General features: G+C 43.7%; 1 protein-coding gene across 5 annotated transcripts in view; it reads left to right on the top strand.

The window, feature by feature from the left end:
• TFAP2B (transcription factor AP-2 beta) overlaps nucleotides 1–18,285 on the top strand; it is a 28,652-nt gene extending 10,367 nt beyond the window's left edge. For 4 of the 5 annotated variants that reach the window (XM_057493789.1, XM_036916405.2, XM_057493791.1 and 1 more), the window contains 4 exons: nucleotides 6,628–6,847; nucleotides 8,594–8,712; nucleotides 10,858–10,999; nucleotides 13,784–18,285. In XM_057493789.1, the coding sequence (XP_057349772.1) occupies nucleotides 6,628–6,847; nucleotides 8,594–8,712; nucleotides 10,858–10,999; nucleotides 13,784–14,084 (782 nt within the window). In that variant the 3' untranslated portion in view covers nucleotides 14,085–18,285. The remainder of the gene's footprint in view (nucleotides 1–6,627; nucleotides 6,848–8,593; nucleotides 8,713–10,857; nucleotides 11,000–13,783) is intronic. The other variant, XR_005030962.2, reaches the window with a different exon arrangement.
• The last annotated feature ends 1,473 nt before the right edge of the window (nucleotides 18,286–19,758 follow it).

Here is a 19,758-nt window from a genome sequence, read left to right as displayed (position 1 = left end):
CTTCTCTGACAGTCACTGAGAGAATGCCTGGCGATTAGTGTGGCTGCTGAACGTCACTCACACGCCACAAATTTAGGAGCTTGAATGTGTAAACAGGGCAATCTTTAATTATCGAAATAACTGATATTTGGAGATACAATTTTAATTCCTGTCACCCATTCTTATGGATGCTGGAGAAGGCCTGTCCTTATGTTTGGTGTCAGCAATCCCCAGCTTCAGTCATTTATGATTCATTTGAGCCATATGACATTCACAAAAACAAAAGAAAAGATGCTTTGGAAAGTAATTCAGAGTCAAGCCAGCATAGTAGGAAGGTTGTGAAGTAAGGATTTCAAACAGGGTGAGGTCGTCTTAATTTTCTTCTTTGTAACAAAGGCAGGAAAAGTAGCGTTGAAGGATGGGAGGGGGGAGGGGAAAGCTTGAAATGATGACATTTGGCTTTGGAATGTAATATCCTGAAAAAGAATAGTAAGGTTTGGGGCAAAAATGTTAAGTGTTGCTCCAAATGTCTCTCTCTTCTTCAGATAGTATTGCTTTAGATTTTAATGCCAGCTCTCGGGTTGCTTGGGCACCCAGGCTCAGTGCTCAGATTTGCAACTGTGCTGACAGCTCACTTTCACCATTTCCTCTTGGGACTTCACTTTTAGCTCCTTGCTAGTTGATGGGGTAGGGGAAGAAGGGGAGGAGCTTCTCCGCACGCTTTTTTGGTTTCTTTTCTGTTTTAGTTCCTTCTCCCTTTTCATGAAAAAGGCTAGAGCCCCCCTTAGCTCAGGGGTGTGCATTCTAATACAGCACTTGGGCTGACGTGAGGTATGCCCAACAGATGACCAATCAGAAATGTTATTCATAGCCAGGCCAATAAAAATATTTGGAACTTAGCTTGCCTAACAAGATGGAGCTGAAAATATTCTTAGGTGTGAGACACTTTGGTTTCAGGGCTTGTGGATGTCTGTCAGTGAAATGTGAACATTTATGTTATAAGGGTATCTCCAGGAATAAGAAAATGAGAATATTGCCTAAGTTGCTGGTTCTATTTTGGGAACATGGGATATTTTTATGGCCCCAAAAGCCCTTTTTCAAAAAAGTGCAGCTTAAAACATCCAAGTGGTACCCCAGTCACTTAGTGATTTAGGGGGCATGGTGTGAATATGAAGTGTCAGGTCAACTCCATTATTTAGTTTTTCAGGTATTTTTTATTACATAAAGATCCTAATACCATATTTTTATCTATAGACAGCCAAGGGCAAAATAGGAATAAGTGGTTGCTTTACTTTTCCAGATTGCTATGAACCACTTAAAATAAGGTTATGAGCTCAGGAACCCCCTTCTTGTCCTCTGGTCTCCCATCTTTGTCCCCACCCCAACCTTTCTAAGGGATGTCTCCAAGAGATTACTTTTATAAAAGAAGACGTGAGAAAGTATTCTGAACTAAAAATTACACATTTCAACAACTGGCAGGGGACTCAGTTGCTTAATTTATTTTCTAATGGGCTTTAAGAGAGGTTTTTAAAATCCTACCTCCTTAATAAAAGTGCAGCCACTGGTCTGGGATTGGGTGTCTCTGCCACTGTGTATGTGGGAGCCAGAAGACTTGGGCATAAAGGATATATGCCTCTATGTCCGTCTAATTATGGAGGGCCCCCTTCTAAAATGTAACCTGTACAATTTTTTACCTGTGTTGATATCACCCCCATAGATTATAGGCTAGTTCTCTTGTTATGTTTGCTATCTGGGCTTAGCTGACATTTCTGAAGTAATTTAGTTAAGAGGAAATGAGTTGTTCCCAGTAGAGAGAGCAAACGAGTGGAGTGAAGGTAGCCAGCGTGATAAATGGCTCTTTCATTTGAAGATCTCCAGAGCTCGTTTACGGCTAATTTTCTGTATTGGCCCCCTTTGAGCTATTAATGCAATCGGCAGGGACCGTGGCCCCTCTCCTCTTAGCTGCCCCATTAGAGCTCCCATTAAGCCGCCGAGTCTCAACTCCATGGCAGGAGTGGAGGGGGGGGGAATAATGAAAGGTGCTTTTTAAACTCTCCTAATCTAAACCGGCAGAGGGTGGTTAATACGATTTGAAGGGGGCTGGTCAATGAGCAATCAATAAAGTAATAATGAGAAGGATTCGGTACATTAACAGTCTAAAAATCCAACGAGACATTAAAAAATCATTCTTAACTCTCAGTTCCATTAAGATTAGGAATCTGGGCTGGGGAGGAGGCGGGGTGATGCCCAGTTTATATAAATGATCACTGCCACCATCCTACAACCTGGAAAAGGCTCATCTAGGCTTTCAGAAAATGTTTTTCGTGCAGTCAGCAGCCAATATGCAATCTGGTTGACACTTTAGACAGCAGAAAATACGCTGGGATTTCTTAGAAAGGCTAGCGTGGCTGGAGTCCAAGGTTCAAATGTTGTGACTGTGGGGCATTTTCAGTGGTCTTAGGGATATCCTGTTTGGTTAGTTTCAGTTCAACCTCCATTCTCTCCCACTTTTTCCCCCGTTAGTTCTGGCCCCTTCCCCACATAAACACTTAAGATTGGTGTGGATTTTCCTTGGGGTGGGGGGAGGGGTGTGGATAAAGAAATTACCAGTTTCAAATTGCAGTGGGTTCCGTTGGGATTTCTTCCTTCTGACCAAGAAGGTAAAAATCACCGAGAGTCTGTCAGATCTTCTGAAAGGGTGTGAGTTTCCTCCCAAAGGAAGAGGTTCACATTTCCAGAGTGACTTGGATCCCAATAGGTATTTATTCAACTGGAAACTCTGAGATACATTCTAGCCACCCGGGGAGTAATCAGAGTTCACAGAATTTCCAAGCTAGAAAGGTTAGACGCTCTTCTCCAGCCCCCCACCTTCATTCCCTTGTGTGGAAACTGAAACAGAGAAAAGATAAATGACTTTCTCAATGTCCCATGAATCAGGTAGGTGATGAGACCGACTTAGTTTCCAGTTTCTTAGACTTTGCCCCTAAAAGATGCCAACACTGGATGTTGTAGTTTTTATGTTCCAGCTTTCTTTGTAGGAATCCTATTTTTCTTCCCACCAAGTTGCTGGTTCTATTTTGGGAACATATATATACATGTGGAATAACACTTAGCCCTTGGGTAGATGAGAAGCAGGGCAAATATGAGGACAGGGGTGCTCTGCTGGTGAGAAGTAATTATTGCCCAACCTCTTCATGGCTTCCTAGTGTAGTTTATATATTTAAGTCCAAGTACTTTTCAAAGGGTCTCACCCTGGAATCTATTAGATGGGTTCATTCCTTCCCTTCTCCCCCACCAGCATATCAGACCCAGAGAGGGTTTGTGTCCAGTCAAACAAAGATCTCAAAGCTAGGTTTCACACTTGAGTTTAGAGAATGCAGATTAAGAGCTAAAGTAATAGCACTTTGGATCTGTATAGTTCATTAATGAATAATATTTTCTCTAATCAGTTTTCCTTCCTCTCATTAAAAAAACCTCCTGCCACTGTAATGAAGTATTGATCGTTTTTTAAGCCTTTTTTCTTCTCTTCAATATAATGCAAGGGAAAAGGGAGGAGAGAAAGTTTTGTGGGTGTTACATCCAGAAGTTGGCCATGCTACCCAACTGAGAACTGAAGAGGAAAAAAAAAAAACGGTTTTAATGTATGCACAGAAAATTGTAAACATGTAAAGAACTGAAAGCTTCACGCTGAGTTTTGTTATGCTCCATTTCCTTACCATTTCCTGCTGTCGCTTTAAACCTATCTTAGTCATCTCTGGGTTCCATGAGCAGGAACAGTGTGCTCATAATTACTAACAAATCAACCGGGCCCTGTTGCTCTCTGAGTTTATTGATAAGCTGGAGAAAAGCAGAAGGGAAAAGATGAAGAGAATAAAATATGGGGTTAATCAGCTGAGCTAAGCAGGTGTGAGAGTGGGATGGAAGGTAGGTAACAGTGCTGTGGAATTAAAGGAAGTTGGAACAAGAAATGTGTACAGTCTAGTCTGGGTACCAAGACGAAGGACAGACTAGGAGGGAGATTTAGAACCTGAGGATGAGAGAATAGAGGGTGAGAACACGATTGGCACTTAAATTAGAAAATGGAAATATACTCTGAAGCATGTCTGCTCAAAAAGTCTGAGTCTTTGGGGGAAACGACAACCGCCACCCCCCAAGCAATGTGCTGAGAGACACTGACTGGATTGGTGATACTTAGGTGATAATGTATATGCAGAAAGGTAATACAGCTCATGGGAGGGAACAATATACATTCCCCAAAGGAAATACCTTTTGTCAGGTAAATCGGGCAATTAACAATAGTGAAATTAGAGGTCAGGTTATAAAGTGTCTCTAAAGACCAGGCTTTTCAAGAGATTTGGCACTTGGGACTGTGAGAAACAGATGAAATTCCAATCATCAGGAGATATTCAGTTGTCCAGTATGGGAAATAGGAAATCAACTTACAATTCTCAGCTGAGTGGGTTTTTTTCCTGTTAAAATATTCTTTCACATAGTATTTGAATATAAAAATACTGCTGAATATCGAAGATGAAATTTTTAGACAATACATTTCTACAGTTCATACCACATTAACACTTCAAAGGGCCATCTATATTTGGGGAACAGTTTTTCCAAGGTTATCTAATGCCAATTCCCATGTTAATAAATTATTTGTTTGTAGTGCTTGAATATGAATCTGAAATACAGAAATCAGGACTGCTGTGAAGAATAGGATAAAAATCAATGTAGATGTTGTATGAAACAAGTGACAGAGTGTTCCCATCCCAATCACTGTCTATTAAATGACTTTAAATCCATATTGTATAAAATTTAGTTGATATATTGGTTTTTCATTGCTTCACTCTCAAATGGGATGCAGCTTTACTGGTAAGAATATGATGAAGGAAATCAGTAAGGAGAAAGTCCCTTCCATACCTCCCCACCATGTCAGTGCAGAAGATCCACTCTGTTATCTAACATCATTCATCTGTCCTAGGTCTTGGACTCTGTAGACAGATCGAGGAATCCTAAAATGTCTACTAAGAATTAGCAAAAGGGAATTCTTCAGTCCCCTCATCCAGTTGCCTAGGAAAGCCCTTTTCCACAAGGTGTTTGTAAAGGGCTAAATGCAATAATGGTAAATATAAGATTTGAGACCCACCTACCTTTTAGGATTCTGAATGGTGGAATCTGTGGTAGAGAGAATAAATTGTTACAGAAATCTGCAGTGTTGGTTAGTCTATTCTGTACAAGGGAGGTTTTGCAACTTGACAGATAGGGTTCTAGGCTCCAGGTTATAAAAAGAACGTCTTCCCCCTACCAGGATGAGACAGTCTTTATTAAAGAGGAAGAATGGAAATCTCCTTTTTCATGCCAGAGGCATGTTTCGATAAATTCCCTGGACTGGTGATCAACAAATACTGTTTGAAGATTTGGAAGCTTTATATCCCAACAGAAGAAGCTAAGGTGTGGTGCAAGTCAGGAGGAGAAGTCACATGTCCAGTGGCTTCTCGAACGTGCAGGAAGAAAATGGGCTTCAGCAATGCGGCAGTCCAAGGGAGTGAAACAACCTAGGAAGTGCAAGGTTGACCATTCACTGTTCCGCATTCCCTGGCTTCTGGTTCTCCTGAGCCCCATCTCTTCCTGAGGTGCAGATGACACTGAAACACAATTAAACAGAAATACAGGCTGGACAGGCTGAATGCGCCTGAGTAGCAGTGGCAACCAGCTGTCAGCTCTTATTAACTTCTGCATAAAACATACCTTGAGTGCGGTTTGTTATCAATTACTTGCCGAAATGAAACAACTGGGGCAAGGCAAGACCTCCGCTCAAATGAATTAGAGTGATTGGTTGATTGATCAGGGCACCTGTTGTAAATCATAACTGCTCCAAATCACCAGCCGGTGCTTTAGGTTAATCTGTAAACAAAATTCATGTCACTGCGGAATTGTTTTCACTGGAGAAGAGCATTTGGGTTCATTTCTAAATGAATTTGTTGTTATGATGTAGGAGAGCATGGGATCCACTTCAGAGAAAAGAATAGCTCTTTTGGACCCAACTCCCCAGCTTAATGGTATTATTGGCTGTTCTTGGGCATAGTGTCTTATGGGACACACACTCATTATACTCTCCAGTGATGATCATAGACTTGGACTCAATAGGAATGGAGGCAGGAGCTCCCATTAAGAGCATTGGTACTACCATTTTATATCATTGGTAGCGATAATCACCTTCAGGCCTTAGAACCAAATGTAGTAATTATCCTCACGAGACAGATGAGGAATCTTAGATTCAGAGAGGATCAGTGAGATGTCTAAGGTCACACAGCTAGCACATGATGGAACAGGATTTGCCCAGTTTCACAGCCCAGTCCAAACTCTGGGTTGCGTGATTTCTTGATATGTGTAGTGAGCGGGTCTGTGAAAAGCGACTCGTGTCTACGTTACTACACTTGGAGTAAGTTTCCAGAAGAGTGACGGCTTTTCCATTTGTTTGTACACAGTGCTCTGAACGCACCGCAGCCTCACTGGAACAAACACTTCCTCTTCCAGCTTCCCACCTGGCGCCTGTCCTGTGGCTTCGCCCTGCGCACGCACCGACACATTCTATCAGCCGGTCACCAGGATCGAAACCCGGTCACCTTTATGGCATTTTTTTTTTCTCTCTAGTTCCGGTTCCTCCCAAATCTGTGACCTCTCTGATGATGAATAAAGATGGCTTCCTTGGAGGCATGTCCGTCAACACCGGCGAGGTGTTTTGCTCGGTCCCGGGCCGTTTGTCTCTGCTCAGTTCGACTTCAAAGTACAAAGTAACTGTGGGGGAAGTTCAGAGACGGCTTTCACCCCCCGAATGCCTCAATGCGTCTCTCCTTGGCGGCGTCCTCAGAAGGTAAAACCCCCAAACCAGTTTTCACGGGGTGGGCGGAGAGCGCTCGCGCGGAAACCCCAGCGCAGCCAGACGCGGTCGCCTAGCAACCGGGAGGCCGAGCGCGGCACCAGCTTTGCGCGAGCGGAGAGCCGCGGCTGCCACGTGCTCGGGGCCGCGCGCGCAAACGCCGTCGCGCCCCGCCCCGCCCCCCCGCGCGCCCTCGCCCTTGCCCTCGGGAGGTGCGCGCGCCGCCGGCTCTCGGTGTAGGGACCCTGAAAGCTTTAGTTTCCCTGCCGAGCACCTGGCGTCCGACTCCCTCCTGCCCTCAGGACCCTTGGAGGATATTCCGTAGAGTGAGCGAGACCCAGAACTTAGGCGCATTGACCTAAAACAGACGTTTCAGAGAGTAATGTCTTTTGTACCTGCAGTGCACTCTGATACCCGTTTTGTTTTAAAATGTAAAAACCAAAGCTTGCCTTTGTTGTACAGACCAGATAAGCTGGTCTATATAATTTGGTCTATAGTTATTGAACAGACAAGTTGGTCATGACCCACAAATGCATTCTGCCCATAGTTTGAAAATCTCTGTTGCAGACTTGTGACCCCTTTCTTCACCCCCACCCATAACAACAGTGATACTACGTTAGAGGTACTAATAGTTGTCCTGTGAGGCCATTGATAGGCTTCTCAATATTGGAGGAAGACAATCCATACCCTCCTTGTGGAAAATGGGGGAGGAGGTAGCTTTTAAGATTTAAAGCCTTGCCTGCCAATGCCTCGAACCATCTGGTACATCCCTGGTATGAGTGACATTGTATGAGATGAACTTTTCTAGTTAGCCTATTTTAGGGGTTGAAAGTCCCTTTCTTTTCTAAAAGTGGCTGTGTGAACAGCACAGCAAGAAAGGTCAGAGTAACTGGGTTTTTTTTTCTTGTATTTTCGCCTAGACTTTAGCACGTATAGGGAGAGCATTGGGAGGGGTAAGGGTGCCGACCTGCCAATCCCCTGGACTTTTCTCACTTTGAACCTTGCTCTGCTCTACTTTTGTGCAGTTTTCAAGTCCTTTGAGCCCCAGAGTATGGAAGTTTCTTTGAATCACCCCCTAGGCATTGAGCATGTGTATATAAATTTGCTATGAGATTAAGTGAGATAATCAGTACACAGCGCTTATCACATAACTGAACTCCCTAAAGTGTTAGTTTTACTGTTATTGTGATTACCATCATCATTAGTTTCATGTTTCCTTCTTCCTCCCCCTTTTAGTTAACCCAACTCTGTTTCGTAGAAAAGAAAAGCTTCCTTGAAAAGCCCCTTGACCTCTTCCTCAGAACGCCCACCTGTTTCAGCTAATCCCTTCTCCTCTCTCAACCACCCAGTTCTTTTCCTCTTGTCAGCAAGGTTGTCCTTTCCCATTTTCTGCTCACCCAACTGGCTCCATGACAAGGAAAGAGCTTATGTGTGTGCATGTCCAACTTCTGCCTTCTCTGGACCCACAACTCTACCCTAATTATTCCCATCTGGTATCTTTTTTTTTCTCATGGGATTCAACTAAGAAAATGGCTCAATTTTTTTATGCTCTGTATTGCAGAAATTGAGCAAACCTCAGCAAACTATCAGCGAAAAACCAAAAGGATGGGGAGGGGGAAGAAATGTGCTAACCTCAAGTTAAAACCTCTTCAAGCTCCACTGGGCTTTAGATTGCTAAGTCTAAACTTTGTTTCAGGAACACTCTGAGGTTAATCAGAATGTTAATTCTTGCAATTTCAGAGCCAAATCGAAAAATGGGGGGAGATCTTTGCGAGAAAGGCTAGAAAAAATCGGTTTGAATTTACCCGCGGGCAGGCGCAAAGCAGCAAATGTCACGTTACTCACCTCCCTGGTGGAAGGTAAGCAAGACGTGTGGCCATTCCACGAAGTGGCTGAGTTTAACTGTTGGCTGGAAGGCTGACATTTTACACGTTTCATGATTAACTGGAAATCATTGCAATTGTTGTGCCCTTATGAGTTGGATGTCAAGCGGCTGCTTGAGAGAAGTTCAAAGGTCCTTTTACTTAGAGGGAGCCGGCAATTCTAGAGCAGCAAAGGGATGTGTACGATGGTCCCTATACTCCAAGGAGTGCTCAGGTCCAGGCTCCAAGCCAGTGCAGGAGTCACATCTTCTGCCAGGTGCAGAACACAGTGTCTGAAACACCTTCTGTATGAATTCTTGCAAGCAAATCTGTAGGCAGCAATATATTGTATACCCCTTCTCCTTCCCAGATTTTACTCTGAATAGTCAGTAGTAGAAAACACATTGTCAATTTATGAAACTATTGTTGCATTCATGACCCATAATTGGTATTTTAAAACTCATGTCACTCCCAGGGTCCTATCTCCTGCTGATTACCTGGGACTTACTGTTACTCAAATATAGTTTAAGGCCAATGATGCCAAGGAAAACTAGTGGTGAGGAAACGTGGAGGGGGTCACTTATGATCTGTACTGTAAATTCATCAATTGTGAATTAAAGGGCCACAATTATAATAAGTACATTCTAATTTGCTCATGATTATGGGGTTGGGGTGATATTTATAGTACATAATTAACAGGATCTTATACACAGTCTAGAAGAACAGGATCTACAGTTGAATTTGTGGGGTGGGCAAGAGAGAGGAAATATAGCCAGACAGTTCTAATGGAAGAAGTTGTAGAATTTTCTCTGAAGTGTAATATGTAGGTGTTGGGTTTTTTTCTTTATTTTTATGGATGTGATACTATGACATTTCTGTGGAGAATTGGTTTTTGGATAGGGGGATCTTATAATATTTATGCAGCAACCATAAAGTCATCACATTTAGAGGTATTGCACTTTGCCCTCTTTAAGGCATAGTTGCCTGGCCCAAATTCACCCTCCAGGGGCAGCAGTCACCAAATTTCCAGACCACACTTACTGGCAGTTGACGCTCAGCCAGGGGTTTTACTTTTTGCCCTTCAGGGAATTGCTGTACCACAATCTTCATTTTGAAAAGAAGTCAAGGTAATCTCAGCCTAAGACATGGATTTGGGTGGAGAAGGGGGGAAAAGTGAAATTCCAATATTCACTTGGCAGTTTTCAGTTTTATGAATCGTAAGCACCATGCCTGAAGTCTTTTGTTATTACTATGATAACAATGATTAAAAATAAGTCATGTTCTTTAAAAATAATGTAACTGTGGGATAATTCAACATATCTCTTTTTAATGTTCCGGATATTCCCTTGAACCCCTAAGGCTGTGCTTTAAAGGGTTTTAATGCTTTGTTTGAAAGGGGGCTTCCCCATAAGCTGAGGGATCTCTCAGATGTCCGGGTTTTCTATAGCTGGTGTGTCATCTTTGTGCTCTCAAAAGTCCTTAAGTAGGAGAATGATGACAAGAACCCCTCAGGAGGAGACACCTGAAACCTAACTAGCAAGAAAATTACAAGAAGAATAAATATTTCATTGCTGGATAGAAATAATTGTTCCATATATGTTTTGCACTTATTCTTTGATACATGTGGACATATACATACATGGATTTATGTTTGTGTATATGAGTTATTAATAAGAGATTTTTTCCTAACACAATTATAGGAAGATAAAGGTAGGAAGACTTTTACATTTTAATTACATCAGGTATAACAGATGCTTTAAAAAAAGGCAGGGGTGGAATCTGGCTTGAATATCCAGCCAAATGTCTAGGTGCGATTTTAAGGTGGTTTCTCAATATATCATATTGGCCCACCCTTCCTTTAAGACAGAACATGGGGTTTGGGAGACTGGAAGCGATTTGGGGATATCTAGCTAGGACTTGACTGAAAGGATAATCAGGGAGAGGCGAGAAAGAGCTGAAGGATCCAAGTTTATCCCTTCAACTTATGGCCTGCGAATCCTTTTTACTTTGGCTCTCTTTCACCTTTTTACCCCCAACAGCTGGCCTCTTCTGTAAATAGTAGCAGAGTTGACCAGAGTGTCTCCTGCCCTAGGATGACTAGGGACTGGGTGCTGATTAGTACCTCTGCTGCTGTCTTTCCAGGAGAAGCTGTTCACCTAGCTCGGGATTTTGGGTACATTTGTGAAACGGAGTTTCCCGCCAAAGCTGTTTCTGAGTATTTGAACCGACAGCACACGGACCCCAGTGACCTGCACTCTCGAAAGAATATGCTGCTGGCCACCAAGTAAGCGTCCCAGCCCTCAGCCTGACTCCTATCCTGCTAAGCCGTGCGACCTCCTTTGCAGGGCAGGGAAGGAGCTCCGTGGTGGAAGTAGCTTTTGAGGCCTGTCGTTTGCTGGCGAGGAAGCCCCCCAGGCTCCTCCCTGCCACTGCTGGCCCCGCCCCGCCCAGGCTAGAGTTGATTGTGGTCTATATGGGTTTTGTCTCTGTCTCCTCTATGTCCAAGTTTCTGGGCCAGGATGGGTTTATTATTCTGAATCCAGGCTTTTTACAATTCTCTTCCCCAACCCTGGGGATGTCAGGCGGACCTCCGGGCGAGCCCTTGCTGGAATCTAGTTCTTTCCAGATATTTCTGCCCGAGTTTCACATCTCTCTGCCATACCCACGCTCAGGGTGTCTGTATGTCACCCACGTGTACCCATCTCGACCCGCAGCTCTAATTATTCTCTTTCCAACGTTGCTGTTTGGCATCTTCCACAGACATAAAATTTACTGCAACTCCAGAGGGGAAAATAGTAAATCTCTGGCTAAATTTAGGTCTAGAGCTCATTTGAACTTTTACAGTGGGTTTTCTATTTATTTGATTTACTCCTGTCTTTGGCTTCGGTGTCATATTGTTGGTGTTTTATGGCCGGCTCAGGCCTGCAGTGGGCGACTCTGCGTGCGCCCGCACTTTTCTCTCGCAGGCGCGGCCCAAACAGCGGCACTCATTTATTTAGTGCTGGAGGACGCAGTTTGTTCCATTGACAGCGTAATTTAAAGAAATATATGGAAGGCTGAAAAATCATTTGCTCAAATTTGTCCAGATGTTTTTGAGACGTGATTGGAATTTGATTGCCCCTTTCCGCAGGGTCAAAAAATATTAATGTCCCAGAACTTTAATTGCTTACAGACCCTGCTTTGGTCTTTGAAGATTTAAAATGTTTTACTCTAAGCATTTGTTCTCCCCAGTTCAGAATTTCCTTTTTGGCACTTTGGTAATGAGAACAAACTTAAGGAAAGATTTCAACCATCTCTTCTAACGATCAAAACCTGGCACCCACCCTCTTTTTAGAATATTTTCTTCTGATGCACCAACTAATAATATAACAGATCTTTGTTAGTAAATTACACTCGTACCCCCTTGCTCTGCTGTCTGGTGTGTGTGTGTGTGGCGGGGGACCTGTTGATGCTTTATAAAAGAGTAAAGGTACTTTGGGAAGAAAATAAAACCAAAGTGTATAAATTAGCCAACAGGATTCCACAGAGTATTCTGTCATTTCCCTAAGGAATGATCGTAACTTCCCCCTTAAAGCCTTATGGCTTCCCTCTTAGGCCAGCATCTCTTAACCTGGGGTATCAGAATTGGGGAGTTTTTTCAAGATATTTATTCCTGAATCTAGCCCAAAGCCTCCTGCATTGGAATCAGTGGGGTGGAGACCTGGATATATTCATTTGAACCCCACAACTAACCTCTGGCTTAAAAACTGCCCTATTTAGGTCAGACCTGTTTCCTATCTCTTTCTTATTGTGAGGGTGTATGTGTGTATTTGGAATGGAAAAACCAGTACAGAGAGGATGCCTGCTAGTGTTCTCTACACACCAGCTTTAAAACCAAAAATCTTTTAGCTGTTGCAGGTGTGGGGAGGAGGTATTCTCCACCTAGTTTAGCCATTACTCCCCCTGGGAGTAATCCCCTGGAAAAGGATGTCCCGGGGTCACTCCCATTGGCCTCCAGGTACCTGCCCTGTTTACCTGTTGGCCATGGCCAGGCCATGGTCACAAGTGTCAGACCATCGCAGGGAGTCCTGGGACTGGAGTTCAAAATTTTTCTTTTCTCACCACCCCACAGACCAGGTGGAGGCAGGCTGTCAGGAGAATTTACCAGCCTGTAGTCTGTGAAAGGGTTTGGCCTTTGGGATGCCATGCGACGTCCTGTAGAACTAAGCCATTGGACATCTGGCGCTAAAACCCTCTGTACACTTCCTATATTAAAATTTTCTCAAGTTCAATTCATACTTAGGGACAAAGGATTTCTAAGGCTGGGAGAGTCCTCTAAATTGCAGGTGCCTTGAAGAAATAGAAACCTTCAACAAATAAAAACCTACCCTCCCCAGTGTCTGTGATTTACCTTTAGGTTTTATTTTGACAATGTAGGAATCCTTTTATACTGACAACAATCGTGTTGTACAAAGATTTTCAGTAGCCTGTACTTAAAGAAAGGGGGAAAATACTTCTCTTCCCACATACTGCAGGTAAACAGATTTTTGCCTGGAATGGAATCAGCTTTCTCTCCTGGAATAAACAGTTGCTTGCTCTAGGCCATGCAAGACTCCAGCAATCTGCTTTTTTTCTGGAAGACAGGCTTGTGGCCCAGGGGCCTTAATCTTTCAGGGCTTTTTGTGCCTTATCGCCAAGAGGTTGGAGAGGTAGGGGAGAGAAGCAGGCTTTTAGAAGAACTGCCAGGTAAGAGCTAAAAATTATTGAATATAAAAATCAAATGCTACAGTCTAGCGTATTTTCCAAAACAGTTTATGCAGTGATGGAATTAAGGGGGAATGATTGTAAGGGGGCAAAAAACCAAGGCTTTGAAATGGAAGGGGTGCATAACCTCCCCACCCCCTCCATCCCTCCAGTCTCAGCTGCTGTAGAAGGGAGAGCGCTGGGAAAGGAAACAGAGCGGAATCACCCACATTAGCCTCGGCTCTGCGGTGACCGGCTGCCTCTGGGCTTGTGTGAGCATCTCCTTTTTAATGCCAATGCCAAGGACACTGAGGGTGTTTTTTGTTCCTCTCCCTCCCCTTTGCAGGCAACTTTGTAAAGAATTTACGGATCTGCTGGCGCAGGACCGGACGCCGATCGGAAACAGCCGGCCCAGCCCCATCCTGGAGCCGGGGATCCAGAGCTGCCTCACGCACTTCAGCCTCATCACGCACGGCTTTGGCGCCCCGGCCATTTGCGCCGCGCTCACGGCCCTGCAGAACTATCTCACCGAGGCGCTCAAAGGCATGGACAAGATGTTCTTGAACAACACCACCACTAACAGGCACACGTCTGGGGAAGGCCCAGGTAGTAAAACTGGCGACAAGGAGGAGAAACACAGGAAATGAAAATTAAAAAAAAAAAAAGAAAAATGTTTTAAATACAAAAGGAAAACAGGAAAAATTAATTTTAGCTTTAAAATATTGGATTGGCTTTGGAAGAATTATATTAGGTAGAATACACATACAATCGAAATTTTAAAAAAAAGAGCTAAATAACTTTTAAAAAAACTGAGGCGTACAACGGAGCAACAATATCGGTTCTCAGTGTCTATTTCAAGATACACTTGGAGACAACCGTCCGGATTTTCCACTTCGGTTCTTTCGAGCTTAGTAATTACTGATAATAAAAGAAAACCATGATTTTTTTTCCCCTTTGGAAAATAAACATGACTAAACATGAGAAAACGCTAACTTATTGGAAGAAAATGGGAGAAACATTGTTGGTGTCAGTGCTTTGAAAGCTGGTTGACTGAGACGCACGAACTTTTTAATTTTTAATATTTTTTTAGGAAACTCGCAGATCCCGCCCTTCCATCTCACCTCACCCCTCTCCCAGCCACCCTTTTCTACGTTGCCCTCCCTTCCTCGAGCTGTCACGGGAATCTTCCGGGATGAAAATGAGCGTGGTTAGCCCTTTTGCGTTGTGTTTCAGTCCCCTTGGTACCCCGCCCCCGGCCCGCCCAGCGTTCTTAACTCACCCGCCCGCTCCCTGGCCGGTTGCCTAATTCGGGAGGCAAGGGCGGGCGGGGCTGTAGGCCCGCGAAGGTGCGGCGACGGCTGCAGGTTTGGGGGCCGGCTGGCTCAGTAGAGGCTCCTGCGGCTGAGGAAAATCCGGATCAATAAGTTGATTTCAGACTCATCATCAGTTCCTTTCATAAATGTTACTAGTTCTCAGCCTTGCCAGCAGCATCTGCATACAGAGAATCTTGCATTTGTTATATAATACTTGTGTCATCTGCCAATTTTAAGAACAGTAGTAAAAAAAAAAAGCACAATATGAATACGTTGATTAGTATGTAATTCCTTCGGAGGGGTATGTACCATTTCATTCTCTTCTGTTTTCCAAAGCTTTGCCCGCATGGTTTATGAGCTTCTTCAAAGAGGACTTGGGCTTCCTACACAATCTATAAGGTACAGAGAAAAAAAAATCTGATCCCTTTTTAATCAAAGCCTGTGTGTCAGAATTCTGCAGGTGCACTTCTTTAAAGAAGCTCAAAGGGAATAATTTAGAAAGTGGCCAATAAGAGATTGAAGCAGCTTTGAGTCTAGTTGCTAACAGATACCTCAACATGGCATTTGGGTGAAGGGTGGGTGCTGCAGAATGAATTTTAGGGGAGAAGAATAAGGGTTCTCGGAGCCCAATATTTTAACAATATTGCCTGCCTTTAAAATGGATTTCATTTATGGGTGCTTTGGTGATGGCTGTTTTAATGGGGGGGGGGATCATCTTCATGAATGCTGTGGGGAGGAGGGGGTGGCAAGCTCCCCTGTCTGAGCAACAATTGCTTTCTTACAAGATGCTTTATGAATGAAGCATTTCCCCCCTCCCGGCCGTGCACTTGTTTTGGCATACAGTGGTAAAATAATGCAAAGTGAAAGATGTATTTCAGCTTTGAATTTTACCGTCTGAACAGACTGGGACTATTCCCAGTGGATACAGTTTCATGCATTTAATATCTCTCACTTCTGGCAGCCCAGCTTCTTTCTCAGGCCTCATCTGAGCTTTATCATGAAATAGGATCTGGAACCCATTGTTCCCATCCTGCCAAAAGCAGTGGGAAATCCCTTGTGTAGGGCTGGGGTGAGTGAAACACCTCTCTAAATTTAGAGTCCTACCTGCACCTCTTTATACAAAGTAGATATTAGTACCTTTGCAACATCCCTTGAAGATAAAAGTGCCAGGTTTTTGTTCTGCAGGCTTTATACTTAGGACCCAGTGGGACACTGAGTTCTGCTGGTTGGGTGGGCTTTGGCTTGGTGGGAAGGTTGGAGGGTTGGGGGTTAGGAACCTATTGGGGGTTAGGAACCTGACATTTTTGTGGGGGAGGGAGTTAAAGAGCTGATTTCAGGTCACCCGGAGGGTCCAAGCAACGGTTAATGTCAAAATCCAGCCCTTGCACCGCCAGCTCCTTTAGGGAATTCTAGGGGGGCAGGAACTAGACCGTATGGAGATTGTAGATACTTTCTCTCTCCCCAGCTCAGAAGCCTGCGCCTTTGTCCGAGGGCCTGGCGGCTTGCATTAGATGTGTTCTGATTGCAAAAGGCCAGGAGAAACCACACTGAATACCATCGTCTCCTTTCGTTGCAGGGCAACGCGCCCCACGCGTGTGACGTGCGAGAGACGCGATGGACGCGCCTTGCTCTTACTGTGCAGGTCCCGAGAGCGTGTGGGCCACTCGCGCCCAATCGTGTTGAGGACATAGAATCAGCCGATGGAGGGGCCGCGGGCCACGCAGGCCCTTCCCGCTCTCGGTCTCACCCTAAGGGCTAAGGTGACCGAGAAAGCCCCATTCTCCAGTAGGTACTGGGGCGGCGCCCCGCGGGCTGCAGGCGGGGAGGGGTCTCAGCGCTGCCTAGGCCTTTTGCTACCAGCGGCCACCCCAGAAGGCAAGTGGCCTAGAAATGTCCAGGGACTCAGAAGCCTCCCCCGTCTTTGCCAAAATGAAAACTCTTCGCTCTCACGCTCCTAAGGGCAGGTGATGGGATAGGAATTGTCTTACTGGGCTGTAAGGCTCCCTTCATCGCGCTTCGTCCTCATTCGTGCTTACCTCCCGCGCCCCAGCGAAGAAGAGACCCCCGCGCGCCCCCGCCTCCCTCCCCGCCCACTACTCCCGCTCTCCGCCTCCCTTCTCCTTTCAAGTGCGACCCCGGCCCCCTTGCTTTCCTTAGCCAGGCCCGTTACGTTTATCTGATAATTGAGTTATTAAAAGATTTGGTTTCCTTTGGCCCATAAATCAATAAACAGTAGGATTAACGCAAGAGTTTGCCTTTTAAGTCAAGGGAAACGTTTAAAGCAAGCCTTTTTGAGCTTTGTTTTCAAACCAAACAGGTGAGTTGCAGTTTTCCCTCCTAACACCTGCACACTTTAGCCATTTTAACACGTGCTCCCTCCTAAATGCTCAGTCCTGAACCAAAAGAGCTAAAGACAGAACGGAGGAGTCAGGATGCGGCAGCGTGGCCCTCACACTTGACACTTTGCAAGCTCCTTTGGAGGTTCTAAAGGTCTCCTTACCATTCTCTGTCTGACTCTGCCTCCTCCTACAGGTATTGTGGGTCTCAGAGGACTAAAAAAAAAAAAAAAAAAGGAGTTGGGGGGGGCTGTTTTGGGCAAGGATTCTATCATGAAGTGATTTTTAATTTCTCCCCCAAACTAGGAAAGTAACTTTCTCCTCCACCCCCATTATCTTGCATTTTCCTTTCTTCTCTCTGGCTCCACATCCTTAGCTTTCTCCACCTTCACCTAAAGAACTGAGGAGGCTTTCAAAGACCTGGCTGTTTTATTTCCTGTGGCCAGGGAAAACACTTTCTCTAAAGCAATTATTTCATATCCTATGAAAACCTAGGTCGAATGGAAAACCCCAAACCCCAGACTTACCTTCACACTGTTCTTCTGGTACAAACCCTTACTTAAAAGGACAACTCTTTTCTTATTTGGAGTGTTTATAGAGATTTTGCCATCACATCTGATATCCTGTATTTGTAATTCCTATGTGGGAAGGAAATAATAACCCTAAACCATCTGATGTTGCCTCAAGAGCCTAAACAGTGTTTTCCCCTCCTGTGCTGATGTAAAATTATCTGGGTTTAAAAAAAAAAGGGTAAAAAGGAATATCAAAATTCGTTTTTGTTTTTCTTTAAAAAGTCGAATGAATGCAAATCTTTGAATGCCAAAATTGACTCCTCTGTTGAGATGGTCTCTAATTCACTAACATTGTTTTTGCCACACAATCAAGAAATATCAATCTATTGACTCTTCACCGGAAGAGCTCTGGAAGGTATCCATGTTAAGTTTGTATATATTTATTTATGCTTAATTTAATGGGAATGTGTAAATATGGCGAGCAAGTAGTTTGGGATTATTTATCTGTGAATCTATACCTCTGTGAATGGGTGGTTAAAAAAAAAAAACGCTTGGCCCTAGGTAGAATCCTATCTGAATTTTTATGTTCTTTATAGACAAGCTGTTATGGTAATGGGTAGAAATTGGTTTATTGTCCAGTGTTTATCTGATTTACATAAATAAAAAGATTGTTGTGTTTTTGTTGTATTTTCATCTTCAGTTTCTTGAATATGGACATTGTTTACTTCTACAGATAGAAAGTTAGCCAAGAAATTTTTTTCTTTTTGTCCTCCATCACCAAAACACAGGCAATGTTTTCATTACGGCATAAATACAATAAATTTTGCTTCTCAGAAAAAAAGGATACTTCTGTTTTCACTAGAAGGTGTTTTTATATTTAAAATTCCAAATTAACTCTTCTCTCCTATTTCTAACCATATTTGCAATAAAAGCTCATGTTAACTGTATCTTTTGGTTTATTTTGCCCTCAAAGAAGAAAAGGCATCAAATTTACTTCCCAGGTAACTTAAAGACTCTGGGTAACTAAATGACTCTGCGTCCAAGTCAAAGATGATGCTCCTTTCCCACTGCTAGTGGGATGGCATTCTGGCATAGTGTTCTTTGAAGAAAATGGTGCAGAAGAGAAGCTTACAGGGCCATCTGTGTATGGGTTCCTGCACCCTATGCCTTGGGATCTGGAGGAGTTAACTGGCTCATTGCAGGATCTAACCCAACCCTGACTTTTCCAGCAGTGCAAAGCCCTCCTCCCTAAACAAATGAGGAAAATCTCCCTTGACCCAGAGGAAAGGGGTAGCTGTCTTAGGAAGTTTATTCTTCTTATTTTCAAGGCTGTTTAGAGAAGCCAAAGCTTTTCTCTTTCGGGTTAATGGGGTGCAGCCCAGCTCTAAGGGGTTCAGGGATCCAACACCTTCTCAATCTGCATTTCATCCCAAGGTTTGGGCATCTTCCCTGAGGCTAGGAAAGTAAAGATGACCAAGATACTACGTAGTTTGGATGAGTCACTGTTTCTCTTTGGACCTCAAGGTTCTTATCTATAAAATGTGTCCTAAGATCCTTTTCCAACATCAACATTGCCTAGTTTAATTATAAAAAACTAAACAGCAATATGTATATACATTTAAGGATAATCAGCAAAAGTGAATTTTGATAACCCCAGGTTATGAGAGTACTTAGCATAGTTGGTGCTGTTTATTAATAATATGCCTCCCATATCAATTTTCTGTTTTTCAGGTGAATCATTCCCAGTTGGACTTCCCTATAGGGAAAGACAGAAGGGACAATGGAATCTGCTTTATGTGAGATTTTCACTTCTTGGCTTCCTTATTAATTAAAAAAACTGGGGGAGGGTACCAAGGTTACAACTATAAACAACTGAATCAAAGAAAAGTACCCTCCACCCCCCACACACAAAGGAAGAAGTAGAAGGAGGGAAAGAAAAGCAAGGGAAGTGTGATTAAGAGGGCATGCAAACCATTTATCTAGAAAGAAAATAGGTATACGTCTTTGTCTCTAGCTCAGCCGTATTTCACTGAGTTTCTTTTTCATTTGCTTTTTGGAGAGTGAAGGGTTGGTTACCAGTGGAATTATACAAAGGAGGTGGTGAGTAATTTCCATATTCCATGGCAAAAAAAATTTCCTACAGAATGGTTATCTGCAGCT

The sequence above is a fragment of the Manis pentadactyla genome, chromosome 16 (genome assembly GCF_030020395.1).
Source record: "Manis pentadactyla isolate mManPen7 chromosome 16, mManPen7.hap1, whole genome shotgun sequence".
NCBI lineage: Eukaryota > Metazoa > Chordata > Mammalia > Pholidota > Manidae > Manis > Manis pentadactyla.
The sequence above is the reverse complement of the archived record's forward strand: the minus strand, read 5'-3'. Positions and strand labels throughout refer to the sequence as shown.